Source organism: Histomonas meleagridis (genome assembly GCF_020186115.1).
Source record: "Histomonas meleagridis strain 2922-C6/04-10x chromosome Unknown contig_6, whole genome shotgun sequence".
Taxonomy (NCBI): domain Eukaryota; phylum Parabasalia; order Tritrichomonadida; family Dientamoebidae; genus Histomonas; species Histomonas meleagridis.
The window spans coordinates 797,672-817,266 of NW_027150902.1; the positions used below are offsets into that span (position 1 = coordinate 797,672).

The window sequence follows — 19,595 nt, forward strand, 5'->3', positions numbered from 1 at the left end:
ATGATATTGGAAATTTCCAATATTATTTTCATAATGAAAAATATCATTTTTATGGAATTTAATTGCTGTTTCATATTCAACTTCAAATAATGAATGATATTGTTTACATAAATGAATGATTTCTCCGTTTCCACATGCAATTGCATATTTAGCGGTGTTCTTTATATCTGGATTATTTATAAGTAAATGTTTAAAACATTTAACTGATGGGAGAAAAAAATACTGCATACTCAATTAATGTAACTTCATTATTATTAATAAAAGAATACTTTTCATAAAATGATGGTTTAATTGTTTGATTAAAATCGAAATCATTTTTTGATGATATTTCTTGAAGTTTTTTAAAATAGGTTTTTTTTTGAAATTTCATATTTATTTTGGTAATTTCTAATAATCTATCTATTTAATCCGCTTGCTACAATTCCATGCAAGTCAAAGTCAAAAAATCATTTGTTTTTGCATGTAACTTTTTTAAAATGGAAAATGATTTACTTTATTTACTAAACGATGATCCAACCAATGAAATTTTTATTAAATAAGGAAGGAAATACAATTGCAGATATCAAAATTAATGAAATTAAAGCGTTTATTATAAAATGTTCAATCATGGTCTTTGTCATGTTGCTTCCAACAATTTTTTGTTGAAGTTTTTCTTGTAATGCAATGCTTTATAACACTAGCATTATTCGGACACTTTTTGAGCCAACTCGACAATCGTAAACTTCAGAAATTACCACTTTTTGATATGATGAATTGATAATTAAATAAACGGTCTCTTAACGAACAATTGTACATTATTTCGAATTATAAATCCATTTATCTTGGTAACATGTTCATCCTTATTCATTATTATTATCAAATTTCGACATCCAAAATGAATTACGTAACACAATCACTAAAACATTATTTATCATTTAAATTGGAATTATGAAACAAATAACAAGAAAGTGTTAATATTTTACTTATGAAACAAATTTAACCCTATAATGTAACATAATATTCTGGTACTAAGAAATCGCTTTTTCTTCTTCCCCAATATTTTGGAGCGACCACAATTTTATCTTTATTTTCATTTAAGTACGCAGCCCACCACGAGTACGTACTCACGGCCATAATGTTATGTTTACAATGTCTCATTAATTCGAAATCGTAAACTGAGTTTTGATTCTTACATTCGATGTACGTATGACTTCCGTTAATTCTTACATTCGCTTTAATGTATTTCAGATCATCCGAGAAGATAAAGTAATGCGGATTATCGACATGTTTGTTCATGTAATTAATTGCATCAATATAATATTGATTAGTTGCAGACGAATAAATATGATCAGTCCTTCTAAAATGGACCGAAACAGAATTAGAACGTTCAATGAGAGAAAGATAGTCTTTGTAACAGCCAACAAGTTGTCCTTTAAATGCAAACTCACGAAGAAAATGCGGTCGATATTTCTCGAAATCATAGAACCCTAAATTCTCATACGGACCTGAAAAGTATTGGCTCTTCCCCTTGAATTCGGAAAGCTTTTTCCCTAACACATCTCTGTCACTATATTTGTTTTCAGGAAGAACACTATTAATTTGTCGATTCGTGGCTTGCGTTAAAGTTATGTTATAATAACACAGAGAGAATGTTCGTTGAGTTGAGTCTATACTAACGTTATTTAAGCAAAAATCCATGCAATTATGATTTCTACAGTCTTTAAAATAAGTAAGTTCCATGTAAACAGGAACATTGGTTTCGTATTGAAGAGCATATGCAAATGCATACCGAAACATTTGGTTGCCAAGTCCATATCCAACTCGTACTATATTATAAATTTGAAAAATTTCTCTAACTTCAATATCAGGTTTTCTTTTGAGGGCTTTGAGTGGGACTATCGCTAAAAGTATGATAAATAAGAAAATGAAAGTGATTTTCAAAAAAAACATTTTTGGAAAGTTTTGACACAACGATAAAATCGGGTTGGACCATTTGCTTAAAGTTTATAACATTGCCATTTGCGTAATTATAAACGCATATTTGAAACATGTCGTCATGATTTGAAATATTTAAAGTTATTTTATTTCTATATAAGTTAAAGTTTGCATGTGTTGAAGCTACGAAGTATAAATAGTTGTTTGATTGTCATGATAAAGGTAATAAAAGGAAATAATTTTATCTTTTGACTTTATCGGCATAACTTGTACAAGAGGACGTAATAAATAAAACGGATCATTTTTTTGATTGTATACCAAATATTCAATAGACCAAATTCAAACACCTGATTGAAAATCCAAATTTTCAATGTGTTTTCCCACTTTTTGACAAAATTTTGATAGAATTCTATCAAAACCGGCTGAATTCTACTATTTTTTGGAGGTTTGTGAAGTGATAATGGAAAGCTCAAACACCTTTTTTTTGAATTAAAATCCGATTACTTTTTATTCATTCATATCATCCGTTCCATTGTTGCCAGTTGGCTTTCTTTGAAAACACTGTGATAAAAAAAACGTTTAATCTGTAGCAAAAATTGAATGCTTTTTTCAGCTTTTTTGGTTAATTCAAATAAAGCTTCTCAAATGAAATTCACGCTTACAGAAGTATCGTTCAATTTCTTGCAAAAAAAAAAAAATATAAAAAAAATATAATGTCTGATAACAAGGGCGATCCTTCAGAATACCCACCACCTATGGAACAAATGTATAATGTTCAAACAAGCTATTATGATCCAAATCAACAGCAAATGTATATGGAACCAAATCAAACAAATTCCTATGACCCAAATCAACCAAATTATTATGACCCAAATTATTATCAGCCAAATCAAGCACCAGTTTATCAAGCATCAACAAACACGCAACCTACTTATCAATCTTCACCAAAGTTTGGATCTCGAAACAATCCATACGGTTATGAGCCACAAGTCAAAAAATATAAGTATGATATTTATCATCTTAAAATTACTTCAATGGACGTTGAAGAATGGAATACAATTCCAAATGATCAGACGAAATTTTCACATTACTGGGATGATCATGATTGTTTTACACCTAAAGGCTTCAGTGAAAACACAAAAAAAGAACATAAATGTTATGACATTGTTCATTTGATAATATTTTTACTTAATGTTGCCGCCACACTCGCAATATTTATCTGGCTAATGGCCACCAAACCCGAACGAAATGACAAACATGAGTACTTTAATAGTATTCTCTATAAATGTTATGGTTGTAGCATCGCGATTAGTATTGGCATTAACATGATTTATTTCCTTCTAATATTTGGCGCACCATTTGTATATGTCAAGCTTCCAATGTTAACGTCATTAATATTTACCTTTGCTGCTTCTGCGTATGGACTCTTCAACTTTGGCAACGATGCTATTTTCTATTACATTGGCTTATTCTTTGCGTTATTTTTTGGTATTTTATACACAATGAACTTATTTAGTTCCTTTCAATTTACCACAGATGTTTTAATTCAAGTACGAGAAATTATATTATATAACAAAACTATATTAATATATACCTTTATTGAATTGATTATTTCAATAATATTTTCATTTATCTTTTGTATGATAATCTTTTTAATACAATATAATAATGTTAATCAATTGTTATATATTTATGTTGCAATATCATTTTATTGGATCTCATATTCACTTGGTTATATCAGTTCCACAACAACAACAGCACATGTTTCATCATGGTATTTCCTTAAAGATACCGAATATTATGAGAAATTCCCAACAACGTCATTCAAGAGAGCGTTCACTAATATGCTTGGTGATGAATCATTATGTGCAGTCTTCATGCCGATTGTTCAAACATTACAAAAGTTTTGGTACGCAAATCAATTTACTCAATGTTGTAAGAATCATACACAAGAATGTTGCATCTGTTGTTCTGATCAAGATTGTTGTTTCTGTATTTTGGCTACATGTTTGAAACCAATCGAATTCTGCTTCAAATGGATTAATCGATTTTCATTAGTGTATTGCTCATTATTCGGTATACCATTTAAAGAAGGTTGTCGTAGGTTCACTGAGTTAATATGTAACAAACATGTAAGGACTCTGGTGTATAAGAACATATTAAATATATCTTCGGCATACCAATGGTACAACTTCATGGTAGTCGCATTGTTAATTGGTTATACAATCGGAATGGTAATCAATAGAGACGACTATGACACAAAAGTGTTCACTGTTATGTTCTCTTTCTTCTCAACAATGTTCTTGTTCTTGGTGATAAGGTTTAACTTCGAGGGAATCGCAGACACTTTCATGATTTGCTTCATGGAGGCACCAGACAAGCTGAAGGCGTCGTGCCCAGATTTGTATAACAAACTGAGAAAGAGATATTCGGGAATTACTCCCGATGAAAGTAATAATAATTATACCGATAATAATTATAATGATGATAATGTTGGGGAAAAATTATGAAAATATTTGAATAAAAAATTAGTTGCTGTATATGTTACGCTGTGATGTTACATACGAGTGTGTACTTGTGTGAATATTAATAATATATGATGACTTATGAGCATATGTTACACTGTGATATTATATACGAGTGTGTACTTGTGTGAATATTAATAATATGTGATGACTTATGAGCATATGTTACATTGTGATGTTATATACGAGTGTGTACTTGTGTGAATATTAATAATATATGATGACTTATGAGCATATGTTACACTGTGATATTATATACGAGTGTGTACTTGTGCGGATATTAATAATATGTGATGACTTATGAGCATATGTTACATTGTGAATATTTATAATATGTGATGACTTATGAGCATATGTTACATTGTGATGTTATATACGAGTGTGTACTTGTGTGAATATTAATAATATATGATGACTTATGAGCATATGTTACATTGTGATGTTATATACGAGTGTGTACTTGTGCGGATATTAATAATATGTGATGACTTATGAGCATATGTTACAGTGGGATGTTATATACGAGTGTGTGTTATTTGAGCATTACTGTGAGGTGCTTCAATCAAAATGTTTATGGAGAATGAAAGAAATTGAAAACGTTTACATTTTGTGTGTGATTTGTCAGAATTTTTTACTGAATTATCTGTGTAATGTTTTCAAAAGGTTTTAGATAATGGTTGGAATTTCATCATTCGTAATTCAGCAGCTAAATGAGTTGAAACTTCAATGTGGTGGAATTTTCCAACGTTCCATTAGAGAGAGTATTTCAAAGTCTATGAAATATTTGGAATCAATTGCTCAACAAGAAGATATTGATTTAAAAATTGCTTTGGATCCATTTTTTGTTGCAATAGAAACAGATAAAAAGCATCTTTACCCACTTGCACTTGATTGTTTTTATTCATTTTTTAATCAGTTTAATTATTGGCTATATCAAGATTTTACTCAAAAAATTTTTAAGTTACTTTACCATACTGATAAATACTGCCAATCGGAAGATATTGTATTGAGGTCATGCAAAGTTTGTTTTTCTTGTCTAAAATCTCGGCCACTTTCAACATTTCATGGAAAGTTAATTAAATCAATTCTTAAAACATTAATTTGTCTTTTTGATGTATCAACTAATAATCAAAACACCATCCAAAACATATTTGAAAACATAATTGAAACATTATTTGATAATTATAATAAACCAACAGAACTTGCATTTTCTGACCTTAGTAATAAAGAAGCATCGAGATCGTTAGTTCAAACTATTACATTAAATTCTTTTTATATCTTTAATCATTTGGATTCCTTATCAGTTAATTCTTCCATTAATGATATTGATATGTTTATACTATTTGACCTATTATCCAAAGTAATTGAAAAGAACATGTTACAAATCAAAACCATTCAACTTTCCATTAATTTATTAATTAAATCGTTCCAAAAAATTTCCCAATTTTATACCACCAAAACATTCAAAAAATTATTACAAACACAAATTCATGTATCAATAATGTCATTAATCTTAAATTCCAACATCAATTTATCCAAATCTTCTTCCAATCTCATCATAATTATATGGAGAAATTTTCCTAAAGTATATAATACAAACTTCAAAGAGTTATTTGAGAAAGGTTTTTCCATAGCGTTAACATCACCCGACTCTAATACAATAGTAAATTCATTAAACATAATAAAAACATTAACAACAGAGCCGCAATTTTTTGTTGATATATTTGTTAATTATGATTGTGATGATTCGGGATATTTTCCGAATATTTATGAGAACATTATTACACAAATTGCAAAACTTTCATATCCAACTAATGAAAACAAATATGTTCAACAGAATGCACTTAATGTTTTAGTATCGATATTAAAATCACTTTGGAAATATTTTATTGATTTCCAAATCACTAATATAAATGAACCCGAATCACCACAAAACTTTCTTAATCGGAAAAAGACTAAAGATAAATTTAATGATGGGATTTATATATTTAAAAATTCATGGAAAAAAGGAATTGATTTTTTTATAAAGAATAACTTTTGTGATAACACATTGATTTCTATTGCTAAATTTCTTTATAATACGAATACATTAGATCCTAAACAAGTAGGAGAATTAATTGGTTCGATAGAAAACATCGAAATATTAAAAGAATTTGTATCTTTATTTGACTTTAAGAATAAAACATTTGAGAAATCATTTCGTGAGTTTTTAAAGACATTTCAAATTCCGGGCGAAGCTCAAATGATTGATCGAATAATGGAACAATTTGGTATTAAGTTTTATAATGATAATCCTGGTATATTTTCATGTGCTGATACTGTATATGTATTATCTTATTCGACATTATTATTACATACTGATGCACATCATCCGAATGTTAAAAAGAAAATGACATTAGAACAATTCATTAATAATAATAAAGGAATTGATCGTGGCAAAGATTTATCAAAAGAATTTCTGACTGATTTATATAATAAAATAACTACTAAAAAGATATTTAATTCGAATTCATTAAATATTGACTCTAACTCGACATTATTAAATCGAAATCAAAGAATTGAAATGTTTAAAACACTTTATAATGAAATAGTTTTAGAAATTAATCAAAGAATTAAATTAAAAAATGTAAATATTAAACATAAATTCCATAAAAGTGAATCGCCATTATTAATAGGTCCAATGTTTCAATGTATTTGTAGTACAATCATAAGTTCTTTAACTAATAATTTCGATAATTCGAATTCATATGAAATTTATATTAAATGTTTAAAAGGATTAAAATATTGTATACATATTTCATCAAATTGTTTTATCGAAGATATTCTTGATACTATTTTAGATAATTTTATAATGTTTTCCAAATTAAGAACATTAAAAATCACTGAAATACAACAAAAAAATATCGATTGTACGAATACATTAATAAAAATTGCTATTAAAGATGGAAATTTTTTAAGAAATGTTTGGTCCATTATAATGAAAGAAGTTTCGGCAATTGAAAAGTTAAAAAATGAACAAAAATTTAATTCGATGTTTACTAAAGCCGAAACATTATTTTCTAATTCTTATAATGGACTTGATCATGAATCGATAATCTATTTCATACAAGCTATTTGTGATTGTTCTCTTGATGAATTAAATAATAATCCTCCACGTTTATATATGCTAACTATGTTAAACTCGACATTAAACTTAAATATTAATCGGGAACATATTATATGGATGAAAATTTGGGATATTATAATAATATATTTGAAATCTGTTTGTTTTAATTTTAAGTCATCGATTTCTATTTTAACTTTAGATCTTTTACGCCAAATTTCACGCGAATTCTTAAGTAAAAAAGAACAATTACGTTATCATTTCCAAGCACATTTTATGATTCCTTTTGTCGAAATATTTAATGGTTGTGTAAATAAAGATATACAAATTCATATATTATATAGTATTCAACAAATTATTGTTTCTGTTTCACCAAACATTCAAAGTGGTTGGGAATCGATTTTTATAATATTAAAAAACGCCGCTTTAATTAATTATACAAAAAGAATTTGTTATGAATGCGTTTTATATTTAATTAATAATCAACTTAAAGTTATTAAATTTCATTTATTAGATTTGATTTATGTTTTGTTTTTGTTATTTAGTTATAAACCTGAAATTTTGGGTTATGTTCCAATTATTATAAAAGAAATGGATCCAAACGATTTTAAGAAATTGTTAACAATTTTTGATTATTATTATGAAATATTTATTAAAAAATATTTCGAATTCGAAAACTTCGATGTAATTTATGATTCTGTTATTGATGTTATTAAAGAAATTTTAATGATTTCTAAAACAGAAGAATTTATTTCGAATTTTTTGGATGAAAAAATTTATCTTTTTTATCATAATGAAAATATTAATGATAATTCGATTATAATGTTTACTAATAACATATATAATATATTAAAAGAATTATCAATTAATAATTTTGTTTTAATTATTAAATTTTTCATGAAAATTCTTCAAAATAATCAAAATGATGATTTAACATCATTAATTATTAGTCAATATAAATCATTTATTGACTTAAAATTCCCTTTGATTAGTATAACACAAATTAATAATTTTTTTGATATAATTGAGGATAATAGTAAAGATTTGATGAAATTATCATTTGATAATCAAATCGAATTTATTTTAGAGTTTAAAATTTATATGAATAATTTCATAAGTAACAAAATTGTTACAAAAAAAATAATTTTTATTTTAAAAAATTTAAATGAAATTTATAAAAATAATATACTTTTGGCTTTAGTTAAAGAAGTAACATTGGAATGTTTAATAAAAATCGGATACGATGAAAAAGATGAAATAATTAATTGTTTTAATGAAACTTTTGATGTTTTCATGAATAATATAACATTTGATTGGAATAAAAATATTATAAAAATATTGAAAATGTTTAATGATTTGGATAAAAATTTGTTCTTTGATTGTTTCATTAACTCAAAGATTTATTTGACTCAACTGATTTTATCAAAGTCAGATGAGATTAGGCATCAAATGAAAAAGGCTTTCGCAAGATTCTTTAATACTTAAATATTTTAAATAAATGATTATATCTATCTAAATTTGATTTTAAAAATAATTCCTTCAGATGAATGATGTTTATTTCTTTTTTGTGTAAGATGAAATTATTCCAAATGTTATGCTTAGATATGCACTAATGATTTCAATATTCACTAAATAAAAAGTTTTTATTTCAAATTTCAGCTCATTTTTTCCATAACAATTCATGCAATATTTAAATACAATTTAACAATACTGATAAAATGTGATAATCATTTGGTTTATCTATCAAATGGGAATTGAAACTCTCCATCGATGAATCCTTTTTTGCAAAAAAGTGAATCGGAAAATGTTGCATTATCTTGTTTAAAAATGTTTCGAAAGTTATTCAAATATTTCTGTATGACCTTATGAAGATGCTAACATAAGTGCTTTGACAAGAGATATATCATCAATATCTGCTACTTTGCTAAATATAGGATTATAAAATTGTAATTTTTTTTAAAAATAAAAATCTTATAATAAAAATTTTTTTAAATTAAATTTCTTTTTTTTAAAATCACTGAAATTCAACAAAAAAATATCGATTTTTTCGATGTTTACTAAAGCCAAAACATTGTTTTCTAATTCTTATAATGGACTTGATCATGAATCGATAATCTATTTCATACAAGCTATTTGTGATTGTTCGCTTGATGAATTAAATAATAATCCTCCACGTTTATATATGTGAACTATGCTAAGCTCGACATTTGAAAATGATGATTCATTTTGTGTACATTAATGAATGATTTGTTATAACTGCAATTATATTTACCTGTTTCACTGATATCAGCAACATCCAGAAGTAAAAACTTAAAAAATTTAATTGACTAAAAAAAATGCTTTGTAATCAATTAATGTAACATAATAATTAATAATAAATGAACATTTTTCATAAAGTGATGGTACAATTTCTTGAAAATCAAAATCACTTTGTGATGAAATTTCTTGATGTATTTTTTTTTTATCATTTCGAATTATTTTTGCGATTTCATTCGGATTATGTTCTTCTTTAATATATTTCTTGTGAAGTTCTCAGCCATTCCTTGAAAGTTCTTCATAATTCTAATTGGATTCTTTATTATTATATTGTTTCTTAATTCTGCAAATTCTGGTGTCATAATATGAGCAAAAATTAATATGTCATTTGGAAAGCTTGTTATTATTTTTTCTTCAATCATTTTATTAATAATATAATATGATTCATTAGAACAGCGCTTTAGAAGAAATTTGTTGAATTCATATATAAATTGATGATTAATCCAATATATTTAATGTGCTACTTTGGGCTATCAATATTAACAAGCTTTTTGTTGAGCTTCTGACTTATTTGCACTTTTCAAAGGATTTACACATATGTTTTACAAGAAAATACATCAAAATTTTCTATTTTCATGTTATACATTTTAAATTTAATGTTTCATTTTATAAAAAAAAAAATTGTAAGAAAATAATACTTTATTTTTATATAATTAAATTAAGGAAAGTGTTTGTTGATAAGATTAATAATTTCTTCTGACTGTTCTGAAATAACACCCCATTCTTCTTCTGTTGGAAAAAGACATGCAAGTTCACAAATGTTTCGTGGTCGAACTGATATCAAATTTCGCATTTGAAAAGGTGTTATTTGTTTATTTAACTCTTGAATTTCATTGCAAAAAGATTTGATCTTTTCCCCCACATCATCTTCCCCATCTTCTACTGTACCATCTGGTGAATGTGATAAAAGTGAAGGAATTAACATATTTCTTGCTTGTTGAATTCGTTCATATTCACTTAAATATTCTCTATCACGCGTATCTTTATATGGTTTAGCTGCTTTTGTTCGCACGGATACTATTTTTAATACTTCATATGCTGTTAAAACTGCATTATTTGTTTCAAGAATTTCCATTATAAAATATTTCATATCACATTTCTTTGAGTAGAGTACGTTTATATTTTAATGTCAACTCTTCTTCAAAATATTATTTATGAAGTATTACAAAAGAATACATTACCCACAGAAAAAGAATTAGAGTCAATGACAAATGATGAACTTGTAAAATTAGAAATAAATCAAAATCAAATCATTCAACAATTTAAAAATGAAGCTATTTTTCAATTGATGAATATGCAAAAACGAATTATACAGTTAAATAAACAAATCACAGAACTTGAAAAATATTCAGACAAAGAATTAATTATTCCCGAAATCAAAGAACCAAATATTAAAGAAACAACAACAGAGCAAGTTACAAAACAAGAAGCAACATTAGAACGAAAGCAGAATCCAAAAGAAGAAACAACAATTTTGAAAAATACACAAAATGCCAACACAAAACAGAAAAAAGAAACACCTCCGAAGCATGAAAACTCGAAGATCCTGCGAATGCTCCCATCAAAGCGCCAGTCAAAGAAACAAGAAAACTTACAAAGACAGCTCAAACACCGCGTCGCGACACATCAACATCAAAAGACACCAAAGAGATGTCTCGCCATATTAAATCATCGCAGACTGCGCGGGCGCCGGAGGCTCCAGACTTTCAGCGCCTCATTAACAAATTTGATTATGTGCATCAGCTCCTTACAACAGCAAAGAAAACAAGCAACAAAAAGAAAAATGAACTCAAAGAACGGCCGCCATTTAAATATTAAAATGTATTTTTACAAATAAAATAAATTATATGTTTTTTCTATGTTTTAAATTCGCTATCTTCTTTCTGTAATGTTCTTTGATCTGTTTCTCTATGCTTTGACATTGTTCATGAAACTTTTCTTCAAATTCTTTTTTTGCATCGTCTCTTTCTCGATTTCATTTCGTTTAGTTATTTCTTCAAGTTTTTCTTTCGTTTCTTTTAATTCTTTAATTAGTTCTGTTTGAATCGTTTCTGTTAACTTTTGTCGTAATTCTTTCGCTACTTCATCTTTCAGAATTTCTTTCTCTATTTCATGTTGTTTAATCATTTCTTCAATTGTTTCCTTCGATTTATTTCGTTCTTTATTGATTTCTGTTTGAATTATTTCATTTTTTAGTTTTTCTTTTTCTATCTCATGGAACTTAATGATTTCTTCAATTTTAAGTTTTGACTTCTTCCGTTCATTTTGTTGTTCCTTTTTAATCGCTTCGTTCATTTTATATTTCGAATTTTCAATTATATCATTTTTCATTTTTTCAAATCGTTTTATCATTCGTTGTTTGGTTTCATTTTGTGTTTGAATAATTTTTTCTTTTAATTGTTGTTGAAATATTTCTTTCATTTGATTGAATTCATTTTCCATTTCTTTTCTCTTTTGCTTTTCGATTGCTTCAATTTCTATTTTACTTTTAATTATTTGTCGTTGTAATATAATTTCAAGTTTCTTTCGTTGTTCTTTTTCATTTTGCATTTGATCTTGAAGTTGTTGAATATAATTAAGATGTTCTTTCAAATGTTTATTAAGATTTTCTTTATCTTTCTCTAATCGTTCATTATATTCTTGATATTCTTTTATTTGTTCTGTTAATTCTTTATTTTCTAATTTAATTTCTGAAAGATTACGCTGATATTGAAGTTGAATTTTATTATTTATGTTTTCAAGTTCTGTTATTTTATTTTGAAGATTTTTCTCATTTTTACGCATTTTAATTTCCATTAATTTAAAATATCCTGAAACTTGTTGGAAATTTGTTAATTCTTTTGCTTCATTTGAACTCCAAAATTCTCGAATTTCTTGAAGATTTAAACATGTCGAATATTCATTCATTTTATTAATCACATTTTGAATCGGTTCTTTTAAATTTTCAATTCTCATTTCAAGTTCTTTATTTTCTTGTTGAAGTTGTTCAATTTCTTCCCTTTCTTTTGTTAACATTTTTTTAGTATTAACAAGTTTATTAACTTGTATTTCCAATTTATTCCATCCTTCTTCAATTTTGGTTTGTTCTTCTTTAAGTTTGCGTTCAATTTCTTTTAATTCATTCTCGCGTTCATTAATTTCATTTTCTTTAGTCTTAATACCATTTAATTGTTGGAAATATTCTTCTTTAATTTGTCGTGATTCTCGTTCAATATGAATCAATCGTTCTTTCTCTTCTGCAAATTCAATAAGTCGTTTTTGAAACGTTTCTTTTTCTTGTTTTAATATTTCTCGTTCTTTGGATAAATTGATTTTTTGCTCTTCAATATATTTCTCTTCATATTCAATATATTTCATTTCGTTATTTTTGGTGCGTTTTTTGTAACTTTCTGTTGGAATAAGTTCACCTTTTTCATTTGGATACCAATCATTTCGTTCTTGTTGAAAGATTTCTTTTTCAAATTCAATTTCTTTTTGCGATTGTTTACTTTCTAAATTTCGTTTATCAATTTCTTCAATTTTAATTTTTAATTCGTTTTGAAGTGTTTCAATTTTTTCTTGTTCTTCTTTAAGTTTCGCTTCTTTTTGTTGAAGTTCTTTACGTTCTTGATCAATTAAATCTTTTTGTTGTTTAATTTCTTCTTCTTTATGAATAAGTTCTTCTTTAAGTATTATAAATTCACTCATTCTTCTAGAAAGAATTTCTTCTTCTTTGTTTTTGTTTTTGTTGAATTTCTTGAAGATTTTGTTTTTGGAGATCAATGAAATCTTTTTCTTCTTCAAGTTTACGACGTTCTTTAATAATCGGATTAATTGCTCCATATATTTCTTTGAGTTTGTTTTGTTGGTCATGAATTTCTTTCTCTTTTATCGCTGTTTCTTCTTTAAATTTATTTTTTGATTTCTTCAAAATCATTTAATTGTTCAATATGCTCTTGTTTTTGTGTTTTTAAAATTTTTTGTTGTTCTTTAAGTTGTGCTTTTGTATTTTTGATCTTTTTCTTTTCTAATTTTTGTTGAGATATTAAATTCGTAACTTTATTTTCATAATCCTTTAATTCTTGTTGTTTTTTAGCAAGTGTTGGTTGAATAATTGTAGTCATATTTGTTAAATCACTTTGTGTTTGTCGTCGAATTAATTGTGCATTTCGTTCTAATTCAATAACTTTCTCTTTCTCAAGTGTAAATTCTGATAAACGTCGATAAAATTTTAATGTTTTTTCGTCAAAATCCTTTTTCTCATTTTTAAGATTTTGTTCTTTCATTTTCAAATATTTTAATTTAACATCATAATCATTTTCATTATCTAATATTAAGTTTCGTTGATCTAATTCAATAATTTGTTTCTTTTGTTCTTTTTCTTTTTTTTCATTCATAAATTGTAAACGTGCGCAAAATGAAAAAGAAAATTTAAAAAAAACAAAAATTTATTGATTTAACAATTTTTCTTAGAAAACATTGATATACCGATTACAAATGGAATTATTGGATCTGTTTCGATGATTGTATCTATTTCTATTTTATCATCTGCAATTTTTCGACACATAAGAATTTCTTCCATATTTTTTCTTCATTGACAAAAATAGCGTTTTTATTACTGTGGATGGCCATTCTGTTGTGGAAATCGAGGAACCAATACCCATTTTTGTTCATTTTTGGCCTTTTGGTTTTTAAGTGTTGAATAGGGAAAATCAAGTTCTTCCGTGTTTACATTGATTGTTGGTGCTGTCGGGAGGTATTTGGACTTCGGATTTTCTATGTTGTTAAATGTGAATACTTCTTGACCATTTCTTTCATCAACGAAAAATTTGGTTAGTTTTCCATTTGGAACAAGAACAAATTCATGTTCCCCATGGATATGGATGTCTTTGTTGCTTGAAATTGGAATTGGTTGATTTGAATGTCGACTTTTAGATTTTGCATAAAACATTTCTTTATCTTCATAAATTAACTTGAAAAAGAATCGCTTCCCTCTGACTGATCGCTTTGAATATATTTGAACAATGAAAAAAAAGAAATCTTTTTCAGTTTTAATTTGTGAATTTTCTTCCGAATTTTCATGTTGTTTTGAAGTACTGTTTCCGATGATAATATTTTGTTCTGAATGTTCTTCGGGTTCACTTTTTATATTTTTTGTTGAATATTCAGAACTCGAAAAAGATAAATTTTCCTTTATTTTATATGACTCTTTATTTGCTTCTGCTGCTTTTCCTTTGTTTCTTCAATTTACTCCAAGTTTATCACCAACGAATGATTGCTGTAAGGGGCAGGGGCTTACACAAGTTTGGGCATAGTTGATAAAGTTATGTAGCTCTTCTCAAATGTCATTCATAATTAAAAAATAAAAGTAATTTAAACTTAAGTTAGTTTAGCAAAGTTTGAACTTTTGGCAAATGTTAAGCTTGGAGAGACCATTGCCGAGCCAAGCGATAATCTTTGGAAGGTAGTTGTTGACGATTGTTGAGCAGATTCCGCGTGCGGCAGCTGGGACCTTGTTGCAGAGGTTAGCAGCGAGAGCAGCGATTTGGGATGTAACGGATGTGTCGTTCATGATTGTGACGATACCGCCAACAACTGACTTGCAAACATCGCATGCAAGCCCGTTGTCAAGGCCTTCTGGGATTTCGATAGCATAGATTTCGTCATCGTCTTCTTCTTCAATGTAGAAGTCGAGTTCTTCGATATCGTTACCCCTGCAGTAGCCGAGTTTGGAGCAGATTGATGATGATGAGAGCTTGCTGCTGAGCCAGTTCATGATTGGGCCGACGGAAACCTTGACGATTGTCTTGCAGAGAGCAGCACCAACACCACCGCTGATTAAACCGCATGCAGCTGTAGCAGCAGCCTTAACGATTGCTTGGACAATGCTGTTACCCATGGCAGCTGAGACGAAGCCAACAGCCTTCTTGCAGATAGCGCAGTTGTCTGCGTTGGAAAGACCTAATGGAAGTTCGATTTCGGTAACAAAGTCATCATCATCCATTTCGAGGTAAAGTTCGAGATATGCATCATCAGAGTCAACATCGTTGCCGCTGCATGACTTGAGTTTGTTGCAGATTGTGGAAGCACCAACCTTTTGGCCGAGCCATGTCATGATCTTGCCGAGGTAGTTAGTGACGAGTTTGTCGCAGAAGTTACGACCGATCTTTGGTAATTTTTGGCAAAGCTTTTGAGCAACTTCTGTAGCCTTAGCTTGGACGGATGAGCTGGAGAGAACCTTGGAAACTGCGTTAACAAGGTGCTTGCAGATGGAGCAGGCGATTCCGTTTTCAAGACCTTCTGGGATTTCGATGTATTCGATTTCGTCGTCTTCTTCATCGTTGGACTTGCAAACGTTGATTCTGCTGCAAACGTTAGCCTTTGAGAGACCCTTGGAGAGGTAGGATAAGATTGTTGGGAGCTTGTTAACAATGTTCTTGCAGAGTGTGTTGCCTGAGCCAGAGAATTTTCCGCAAAGACCAAGAGCTAATTGTTTGATAACTGATTGAACTGGTGAAGCACCGATGAAACCAGCGATTCCACCGACGACTGTCTTGCAGATTGAGCATGCATCAGCGTTTGAAAGACCTTCTGGAATTTCGATTACGTCTTCGTATTGAAGTGCACAAGCGAAAAGGAGTGCAAACATCTTTGTGATGTTAAGACTTTGATAAGGTATTCAAATCGGTCAAACCACTGGCAAATGACAGCACGTTTTTATCAAATTTGAAAAGATATTGAAATTGGAACACTCCTGCACTTGGAACTCCTCGCAACCGCCATGAGATTGTCAATTACCTGTCAAAACATAACACAAACCATTCAAAAATTCTTTGTGAGTTTTGAACAAAACTCTGTTCTGGTGCCATACAATTATTATGGTTAAAGAAAACAACAAAGTAGACTCCACACAAATTTTTCTGCGTTTTTCCAACATTTCGACTAAGTCTGTTTAATTTCAAGAATATTCTTCAAACAAAAAAAATTTTCGAAAATGAAAAATTTTAGGAAAGAACAAATTGTTTAATATTCTTATTTTGTAAATGGTTGAAGTTCATATTGGATGAAAGATGATGAGTTATGAACAAACGTGCCTCCAACAACAACATCTATTTCTGTTGCTTCTTTTGCAGCTCTTAGTTCATAGTATGTTGCTCCACCAACATAAAATACAATTAATCTTTTTGGTTTCAAAAACTCTGCTCTCTTTCCGTCTATGAATGGATACTGTTCAGCACTTAATTGCCCCTTTTTTACACGATCTATTATCGAAGTAAGCTGACATTTAAACTGATCAAGAAATTTCGAATTAGAAGTATAAAGTGCTCTGATGTCAGAAAAAAGTTGTGTCAATCTGTTTCTACCTGCTAAAATGTCATCAGCCCCACGTTTTGAAGCTCCTGCTACTTGAGTAATTGATGACATAATTCCAACATATTCTGGAAATATTTCTTTAAGTTGTTGGAATTGTTCAACTGCTCTTCCTTCATATCTTAGTGCAAACAAAAGTAACAATTTCATTATTTCATGTTTTGGAATATTATTATTTTCATGAAGATTGAGTATTTCACGGCAATGGATTACAGGGTCATCGCTTACAGCAAATGATTGTTCAAGTTCACCAACACTAATTAAATTTTCATCTGTTACCTTTGTATTTATAGCTGATGTTAATGAAACATGATTCTCAGCAATGTGGAATTGTTCTTGAAGTTGAGAAGCAGTACGTACGAATTCTGCGATTTGTTCTGCTGTCTGAATCGGTTTTTTTGTTGAATCGTTTAAACGTTTCGCTTCCCTTAGCCTATCGGCAACCGCCGGACCAACTTCACCCAAAAACCGACAACCGTATTCTTTGAGAAAAGTGTCATGCCTTTCGTTCAATACTATCGTCTTGTCAGGTATCGAGATGAGATTGTTGTGGATGCCAAACAGTTCGTGTGCAGCACCAACATAAAACCAAGGATGAATCAGTGCTGATATTGGATCTGAAACGCGATCAAGAATTAGTAAAACAGTGTCATCCGAAATATTTTCAAAAGCATTCATTGATGAAAGTGTAGAAACTTCTTTGGCAATTAATTTACATGAAATGGAATTAGAAAAATAACGAATAAGTGGACGGATTTTTAATGAACAAATGGAACTAAAAATTCCATCTGCAATTCTTTTGATAAGAAAATCTGGGGATGTGTTCCTCCTAATGTCGATGATTGAGGGAATATTTAAGGAAAATAATTTTGAGTGAAATGGATAATAATCAAGAAAAATTTCTTCAACATGATCAATCAGATGAAATTTATCATTGAATGCAAGTTGCCTAAGATGTTGTTCTGTGATAGTATTTGTAAAATAAATAGAATAACTGCTGTAATGAGGTGTAGTTGAAATTTCGTTTGTTAAAAGTTCAACATTTTGTCTAGTTGGTCTCAAAATACAAATACACTTAAGTGCTGAAATTGTTGGATTTACTTCCTTTTCGCTTAGTTCTTTAATTGTTTGCGAAAATATAACTTCGTAGGCCAATAATTCTGTTCGTGAGATTGATAAGCTTATTACTGTTAGCATTTCATCATCTGTAAGAAGTGCCTTCACTCCGCAATTTTCTGAAAAAATATCATCTAAATAATGATAAGAAGAAGACAATATATCCATTTGATAAAATCAAGCAAAGTTTGTCAATTCACAAAAATTTAAAAGTAATATGAATCAAATAGCAAAACACTATATAATGATATACTTCTGTGATGAAAAAAATGAAAGTTGGTTTTTTTTGATGTAGCTAAAAAATGAAATTTTGCAAATCTTATATGTAAATAGCATATTCTAAGTTAATAGATCTAAAGACTAAATACTTGTTGACCATTTGTGTTTGTGGAAAAAATAAAAACAACGACGAAACAATTTTTATACAAATCGTGGATCACCTTCCATTACCTTTTCCCAGTAATTTTTTCTTAAGCTATCCATTTTTATCAACCTCAAACAAATTTCTTTTCTGTGTTCATCATCACCAATCTTTTCCATTAAGTGCATTACCAAAATAAGAATCGATTTGTCATTTGGATGTTTATCCAAAAAAATTTTCAAATTCTCAATCAAAAACGGAATTTTTGATTCATTTATCGAAGCTAAAGCTCTTATATAGTTACAGCAAGCTTCGTTATATCCATTATTAGAAAATTTTGAAAATGCAAATAATGCTTCTTCTTCAATGTTGATGTTAATAGCACTAATCATTGATATTCTAGCACTCCAGGCACTTGCATTTTTGTTGCTTAAGTTTATGAATTTTGTTGTCATTTGAAGAACATTTTCATGAAGATGAAAATAATTGGCAAACCAAATTGCATGTGACCATGCATGAAAATTTCGTGTATCTTCTTGTATTATTTCTTCAAGACTCTGTAAAGAATTCATTGGCTGATTGATTTTTTCTAAAATCCATTTTCGATGATTCCATGATTGATATGATTTTAACTCTTCATGAATAATTTTATCTGTAAGCTCTAACTCAAATTGTGGGTCTATACCTATTTTTTTAAGAATTTGTGCTCGATACCACCAGACTGTTTTATCAAATGGATTTTGAAATAATAAAACTTCAGTAAGGTATAATGCTCTTTCGGAAATTTCATTGGCAGTGAGGATTCCTCTGAAAACATTCATTAATTTTTTGTGCTTTGCTGTAAAGTTCAAATAAAATGGAGAATCTTTTTCTTGATCGAATTTTACTGGAACAACATCAGAATATTTCA

At 28.5% G+C, this 19,595-nt stretch overlaps 3 protein-coding genes across 3 annotated transcripts; 1 reads left to right on the forward strand and 2 right to left on the reverse strand.

The window, feature by feature from the left end:
* Window positions 1-2,627: 2,627 nt before the first annotated feature.
* On the forward strand, window positions 2,628-4,424 carry GO595_008094 (XYPPX repeat family protein; the record flags this gene model as incomplete). The annotated part of the gene is made up of 1 exon (XM_067921631.1): window positions 2,628-4,424. The coding sequence occupies one exon, from the start codon at window positions 2,628-2,630 to the stop codon at window positions 4,422-4,424; it is 1,797 nt and encodes a 598-aa protein (XP_067771928.1).
* A 10,802-nt stretch (window positions 4,425-15,226) lies between these two features.
* GO595_008095 (surfactant B protein) lies at window positions 15,227-16,486 on the reverse strand (the record flags this gene model as incomplete). The annotated part of the gene is made up of 1 exon (XM_067921632.1): window positions 15,227-16,486. One exon carries the CDS (start codon window positions 16,484-16,486, stop codon window positions 15,227-15,229), a length of 1,260 nt encoding a protein of 419 aa, XP_067771929.1.
* Window positions 16,487-16,869: 383 nt separating this feature from the next.
* On the reverse strand, window positions 16,870-17,886 carry GO595_008096 (Sec1 family protein; the record flags this gene model as incomplete). The annotated part of the gene is made up of 1 exon (XM_067921633.1): window positions 16,870-17,886. One exon carries the CDS (start codon window positions 17,884-17,886, stop codon window positions 16,870-16,872), a length of 1,017 nt encoding a protein of 338 aa, XP_067771930.1.
* Window positions 17,887-19,595: the final 1,709 nt, after the last annotated feature.